The 7,235-nt window shown below is 57.1% G+C and overlaps 1 protein-coding gene across 1 annotated transcript; it reads left to right on the top strand.

Annotated features, from left to right (window-relative positions):
• Positions 1–1,889: 1,889 nt before the first annotated feature.
• On the top strand, positions 1,890–4,195 carry NRROS (negative regulator of reactive oxygen species). Its single transcript, XM_010179441.1, has 2 exons — positions 1,890–1,997; positions 2,237–4,195. Exons 1-2 carry the CDS (start codon positions 1,890–1,892, stop codon positions 4,193–4,195), a joined length of 2,067 nt encoding a protein of 688 aa, XP_010177743.1.
• The last annotated feature ends 3,040 nt before the right edge of the window (positions 4,196–7,235 follow it).

Raw genomic sequence — 7,235 nt, 5'->3', positions numbered from 1 at the left:
CCGCAGGGTTGGGGGCAGGGCTCTGTGGGGCAGGACCCGCCTCTGCAGCCTGAAACAGTTGCAGGGGTTTTGCTGCTGGACCCATGGTGCAAGGGTTGTCCCCAGCTCTGGCTTGTCCCAGGGAGCGGCAGGAGAGCCAGAAGCTGCGCAACCCTTAGCGGCGGCTGGTTTCCCCCAGCACCCCTGTCCTTGCCCGCCCATCCCCCTCGGTTCCTCCTTGCTGGGGAGCCGTTTTTGCGAGTGCATGACCCGGGTTGTAAGCGCTGAGATCAGTACGCGAAGTGCCTGGCCGCGCTTTCTGCCTCCATGTGACTGCAGTTTCCGTTCACTCCTTCCGCAAAGGCTGTATCAGTGCTAAACCAGAAAACGGGTGGGAGAGAAACCCAGCGGGTGGGAGAGAAACTCAACGGGTCGCACCTACCCTTGGCCCCAAGAGGCCCCTGAGCGCAGCCGGAGGGGCCGTCGGCTGCAGGATGGGTTGCAGCGAACCCTGCGTGCTGCCCTGTGCGGTGAGTAACTACCCCCCAATACCTTCCCCGGGGTGGAAAACCTCACTGGGTGTTTTCAGGGAGCCCCCCTTGCCCTCTTGAAGACCTGCGGCAGCCACGTGTTGCCAGTGCCCACGCTCGTGAGAGCCGTGGCTGCGTGGGCTGTTGCCGGCGTGCGCCATGGGGAGTACCCTGGGTGCTCCTGAACCTCTTGCATGTGGGCTCCTCTGTGGGGCTGCCGGCAGGGGTTTCCTGCCTGTGCTGCTGCCCACGCCAGGTTGGCGCCATCCCCGCAGCCCCGGGGAGAGGGGCAGGAGGATGGAGACACCTCTGGTGGTGAGGGAGGCCGGCACTGGGTGGCAAAGGCTGAGCTGGGTGAGGGAAAGTGTGAGCTGCTGCAGAGGAGTCAGGGGCCAAAAGTGAGCCAGAGCCAAAGCCTCATTTTTTGGGTGCAGTGAGGACACGGCAGGGTCCCTCTGCTGCCACTGTGCCTGGGTGCAAGGTGCTGCTGGAGACCAAGGACTTGGGAGGGTGCAAGCTTCCTCTCCATCCCCACCAGATTCACAAACGCTGACATTGTCTGCAGGCTTTTGGCTGTCCCAAGGAAAGAGACAACCCAAGATGTGTCCCCTGCTCCCTCTGTGCTGTGAGGCTCCGGCTACCAAAAATAACCCCCTTGTTTCTTCTTCAAGGAAGACACTGACAGTTATGCACTGACAGTTATGAAAATGCCTCTCACTAAGCCCTCGCTGCTCATTTGCCTGAGGTTCAGCTTTTCCCCAGATGCAAATGCCGTCAGCTCCAGTCCCACCAAGTTAGTAACAGGGCACCTCATGCTGGACAGCCTCTGTTTCCCCGGGAGGACCCCTGGCAGGGCAGGTGTTGGACGGGACTCGATGGTGGCCTTGTTGGTGTCACCCGAGGGAGCATTTGGCACCGGAGAGGGGGGACACAAGCCCTGGACTGGGAGGAAGCCTCTGCTCAAGGGTTGCAGTTCAGTGGCGTTTGCAAGCAGCTGTGCAGTGACGATGGTGCCTTTCTCACGTGTGAGGACCAGGCTGTCACCCCCTGTCCCTTCTCTTCTCCTGCTCTCCAGGCTCTCCTTGCTGGACCCCCTCTGCTGAAGTGGGTGGGCTTGGTGCCAGGGCTACTCCTGCTGGAGTGGGTAGTCTCACCCCAGGTCTTGTGGTGTGTGGTGGCCACCATTGGTACTTTGGGAGCCTGTTGCCTCTGAGTGCTTCCGGGCACAACAACAGGAGCTGTGTGCCTGCCTCCATGCACAAGTAATCACCGCTGCCGTGATGGGCTCCCTGGGAAAACCTGAGGCTTTTGGGTTGAGTGGTCTGCAGCTTTTGACCTTCTTGTCTCTGTCCCCATCTCTGCAGGAGTGCTACCACTGAGATGGAGGCCCCGCTCCCTGGTCTCTCCCTGCTTCTGGTCCTCCTGGCAGTGGAATGGGGAAGCGGGGCGGTCGCAGTCTGGGCAACATCTCCCAGCGTCTGCGAGCTCGTAAGTCATCTCTTGAAACCCTTGCCCTTCTGACTGCTTGGTCCTGCCCTGCAAAGCCCAGACACCTCAGCATCTCCAGACCTTCCCCCTCCCAGCTACTGGCTTAGCTATGGAGTGGACTTGGGTGCTGAGGCTCTAACCACAGAGCCACCTCCTCCATCCTCACTCCGCTCCCCACACTTCTCCTTTCTCATCTCCCACCTCTCAGAGCAGTGTTATATATCCATGTCTTGCTTTAGGTGCAGAGCACTTTGGACTGCACTGGGAGATGGCTGAGCTCCGTTCCAGGAAATCTTCGAGGTGATATTGAGGAGCTGCTGCTTGATGACAATGCTATACGGGTTCTGGGCAATACCTCTCTGCTCTCCTACCACCAGCTGCGGCATCTCAGCTTGACCAAGAACCGGCTGGAGCTCATCGAGCCTGGTGCCTTCCTTAGCAGCCAAGGCCTCCACGTGCTCTCCGTGGCAGACAACCTCCTCTTCACCAACTACTCGCTGACAGCAGCTGCTCTTTCTGCTCTGCCAGCCTTGAGGACGCTGGATCTAGCTGGAAACCTCCTCACTGAGGACATGGTATCAGTTTTGGTCTGGAACCTGTCTTCCTTGGAGTCCTTGTCCGTGGCCAGGAACATCATCATGAGGCTGGACTCATCTGTCTTCATGAACTTGACACAGCTGTTGGAGCTGAACCTGGAGAAGAACTACATCTTCGAGATTGACCGAGCTTTTGAAGGGCTGCAGAGGCTGCAGAGGCTCAATTTAGCTTACAACTATCTCCCGTGTGTAGTGGAGTTCGGCCTGACCCAGCTCAGGGTGCTCAACATCAGCAACAATGTCATCGAGTGGTTTCTGGCTCTGGAAAGTGATGACCTCTTTGAGCTGGAGGTGCTGGACCTGTCTCACAACCGCCTCCTTTTCTTCCCCGTGTTGCCCCGGCAGAGCAAGCTGCACTCCTTGCTGCTGAAGGACAATGAGATGAGCTTCTACCAGCGGCTCCCTAATGGCACATCCCTGGCACACGTCACGGTGCAGTTCCTGCTCATTGATGGCAACTCCACCAATGTCACGACGGTCAGCCTCTGGGATGAGATCTGCCACAGCAACCTCTCCTCCCTGCGCCTCCTGGACATGAGCCAGAACCAGGTCTGGTACCTGCCGGAGGGCTTTCTGGCCCAGATGCCTTTCCTGACCCACCTGAAGCTCAACCAGAACTGCCTGGAGACGTTTCACCTGTCGGAGGGGGACCCCTTAGCCATGCTGACGGAGCTGGACCTCAGCCAGAACCGGCTGGAGGAGTTGGGGGCAGATGTGGGCGCTGAGGACGTCCTGCCCAACCTACAGCTCTTCAACCTCAGCACCAACAGACTGCGGGTGCTTCCTCCTGGGGTTTTCACCTACACCAGGAAGATCGCTACTGTGGACCTCAGCCACAACCGGGTCGACCTGTGTCCCCAGCCAGCCGTCGCAGGTGAGGTCCCCTGCGTGGACATCAGGGGAGTTGAGACCTTGACTTATCTCTCCTTGGCTGGCTGTGGTCTGCGGGGACTGGGTGGCCACCCCTTCCAGGGGACGTCGCTGATGCATTTGGACCTCTCTGACAATCACCAGGTACTGTCTGGGGACCTGGGGTGGCTGCAGGACCTTGTTCTGACGCTACAGGTGTTGTCTCTGAGGAACACCAGCCTCTCCTCCATCACCATGGACTTCTCGGCCTTTAACAGCCTTGTGCACTTGGACCTTTCAGGGAACTCCTTGGCCATCTTCCCCACCTCACTGGGTGTCCTGAAGCTGCGCAGCCTGGACCTGCGGGACAACTGCCTCCCGGCTCTCCCGCCGGACGTGGTGCGGACGCCGCTGGGGAAGAGCTTGCAGGAGGTCTACCTCAGCCGAAACCCCTACAACTGCTGCACGCTGGGCTGGTGGGATGCCCTGCAGCGGGTCGAGGGGTTGCACATCCCTGACGGGCAGGAGGTGACCTGCAGCTTCGCCTCCCGGACGCTGAGCCCCAGGGTGCTGCCAGAGCCCATCGTGCGAAGCTGCCGCTGGCAGACGGCTGACCTGGCCCTCCTCTACCTGGTGCTGGCTCTGCCCACCTGCCTGACGCTCCTGGTGGCCTTTGCTGTCGTCTTCCTCACGTTCAAGCAAAAGCTGCTGAAAATGGTGAAAAGCCAGTGTGGGGTGTCCAGCTCTTACTGATGGCTGAGGAGGAAGGGCTCGGGAATGGTAAATGCGTGCAGGTTGTCAGTATTACAGGCAATAATCCCTCCAAGGTGGGTGAGATAGAGACTTGCTGGAGTGGAGGACCACAGGGTGGTGGCAGAGCTGCTGTTCCTGCTGTGGATGCCCTAAGAGTACCCGAAGAGTGCAGGGCTGTGGTCAGTGATGGAGCCTGGGGCTGTGCTGAGCATCCTCAAGGGACACGTCTTCAGTAGAAACCTTCACCTGGCGTTGGTGAGAGCCAAGCAGATGTGACACTGAACACCTCGTGGCCACAGGAGCATTCGTGCCCCTCAGCACTGTTTTTTGCCCCCATTCAGGCAGTTCCTTTTATTTATTCACCCCTCCATAGCCAACTCTCTGCCGTAAAACATCCTCCAGCTCTGCAGCCAGCCTCCACAAACTGCCCCAGACTGGAGCAAGCATCACCTGGGTGCTTTGGAGGGGTCTCTATGGCTGTGGCTTCCCACGCTGCTCTTGCTGGCATCAGCAAACTCGCAGCCAGCCCTGGGCGTGCACCCCTGTGTGTGTGCTGATAAGACAGGCGTGGTCAGCAGGGCTGACAAACACGTTTTGGCATGTTGTTGCTTGGTTAAGTTGTGATGCTGGCTAGAAGAGCCCAGTAAAAATAGCCCAACTTGCAATGATGTAAAATACTGAGCAGAAGACATGAGAATAAATTATATCAGCGGTAATATTTTATAATAAATTTCTTTTCCTCCAGTAACGGCGAGATAAAACAGATGCAAAAGAGATAAAATAAGAAAAAAAAACCTTCCTCCTTGTTGTGCAAGCCCTGCCCTTGTGGCTCCAGTGACTTGGGGGGGTTTCCTCCCCCCTGCCCCGGTGGCAGCATGTACTGGCTCTCCTGTACCAGCAGTGCGCTGCCTGGGGAAGTGCTGCTTTGTTCCTCGGATGGTTACAGTAGGTGGAAGTGAGAAGAGGTGGTGGTTTGTGCTAACTCAAAAGCCCTGCTGAGAACCAGAGCAGCTTTATTCCTGTGGCACTGTCAGGATGCCTCCGGTGAAACGCGTGTCAGAGTTCAATGGGATGCAGGGTGCAGGGAAGCAAGTGGCGGTGCCAGTGTGGCCACGATGGGGGCTTTCCTTGTCTGGACTCACTCCAAGAAGGACATTGAGGAGCTGGAGTGTGTCCAGGGAAGGGCAACGGAGCTGGAGAGGGGTCTGGAGAGCAAGAATTATGGGGAGCTGAGGGGGTTCAGTCTCAAGAAGAGGAGGCTGAGGGGAGGCCTTATTGCCCTCTACAGTTCCCTGAAAGGTTAGTGAGGGGGAATTGGTCTCTTTTCCCAAGGAACAAGAAATGGGATGAGAGGAAATGGCCTCAAGTTGCACCAGGGGAAAGTTAGATTGGATCTGAGGGAAAATCTCTTCACTGAAAGTGTTGTCAGGCACTGGAAGGGGCTGCCCAGGACAGCGGTGGACTCACCATCCCTGGAGGGGTTTAAAAGATTAGATGAGGTGCTTAGAGACATGGTTTAGTGGTAGACAGGTAATGGTCAGACTTGATGATCTTAAATGTAAAGACAAACCAAACAATTCAGTGGTTATATGACTCAGATGAGCTCAGTGGGGTGATGTGGGGTGTGCTGGGGGCTTGACACCCCCAGCCAGCCCCGTGTCACCCTACCTTACACTGGGATCATCCTGGGAGGTGTTGGAGGGAGCTGCCTGAGGCTGGTGCCAGCATGGGGATGAGGACCATGGCCAGCTGTAGCCCAAGCATCACCTGTGCATCTGCCGTGGTGAAGCGACCTCTGAGCCCAGAGCCAGCACATGGGGATGAGGCCGAGAGGGGAGGTAGTCTCAGAGGCGGAGCGGTGCATCCCCACCTGGTTTTTGGAGGTGCTGCTGCCTCGGTGTGCAGGCAGCCGTTGGGCGAGGATGGGCTGTGACAGAGTGGAGGGCCAAAACGGAGCTGTGGTGACTGCTGAGAGGGTCGTTGGTGCCTTGTGTGGCTGATTGCTGTGCTGAGCTGGAAAAAATGGTGTAGGTTGGACAATGGCAAGGGTCTGGAAACCCAGCTGTTCAATCTGTCTCAGGAAAGGGCTGCTTTCTGGCCCAATTTTAAACCAAAGTAGTCAAAACCAAATCTAGGCCCCACCTGGGGAATCCCTCTACTTATTTCAGCTGTTCTTTTGCCTGTAAGCCACACGTCCAAGGGACAGCAGTGACCTATAAATATGTCCCTGGAATGTCCTTCAGCAGGTCTGCAGGTACCACAGCCACATTTGAGTGTCTCTCCATTGCCAGGGTGCCCCTGTGAGCACCCCACTCCCTGGGGCCATCTCCCCCCACTGTGGGTGCTGGGTCTGGCCTCAGAGGATGGATGTGTGTGCTTCCTCCACCGCTGTGGCTGCTGCTGCTTCTCCTTTTGGCAGGGGGATGTGGGACCCATGTAGGTGGGAACCTGGGCACTGCCTGGGGTGTGGATAAATCATGGGTGTTCTTGCTTGTTATTGAGCTGGTGCTGGGGATACTCAACGTTCCTCTGTCATGGGAGGTGTTAGCAGCTTTGCCCAGGCACACTACTGGGAAAACCGAGGCTCACCTGGAACTGGGACCTGTAAGAGATGACAGGACAACAAGATGAGCTTCCACTTTCAGACAGGCTGATGTCCTTACAAAGGTGCTCTTTCTCATCTCTGCAAGGTGATGGAGATCGAGGGAGATCCTCAGTGGCTGGAGAAAGGCAAATGTTGCACTCACCTTCACTAATGGCCGAAAGGACATCCTGGGAAGCAACAGGATGGTCACCCCTGTGTTGGGAAACCTTGTGTTAGAGTGTGCTTTTTTGGTGCTCAGTTCTAGAGGAAAAGGGTGGCTGGGAGCAGGCAGTGTGGATTGACCAAGGGGAAGTCGTGCCTGACCGAGTTGCTTGCCTCTCATGATGAAGTACCCAGGTTTGTAGGCAAGGAGAGAGCAGTGATGTCGTGCTTTAGGGAGGTGTTCTGTCACCCATTGACCCCTACCCACCTGGGGAGGGGAATTGGGAAAAGGAA

Source organism: Mesitornis unicolor, unplaced genomic scaffold (genome assembly GCF_000695765.1).
Source record: "Mesitornis unicolor isolate BGI_N332 unplaced genomic scaffold, ASM69576v1 scaffold5992, whole genome shotgun sequence".
NCBI classification, from domain to species: Eukaryota; Metazoa; Chordata; class Aves; order Mesitornithiformes; family Mesitornithidae; genus Mesitornis; species Mesitornis unicolor.
The sequence above is the reverse complement of the archived record's forward strand: the minus strand, read 5'-3'. Positions and strand labels throughout refer to the sequence as shown.

Excerpts from the sequence above, each read along its gene's own strand:
- NRROS (XM_010179441.1), top strand. The coding sequence starts at position 1,890 with ATGGAGGCCCCGCTCCCTGGTCTCTCCCTGCTTCTGGTCCTCCTGGCA. Across the intron at positions 1,998-2,236 it reads CTCCCAGCGTCTGCGAGCTC|GTGCAGAGCACTTTGGACTG; the intron begins GTAAGTCATCTC and ends GTCTTGCTTTAG.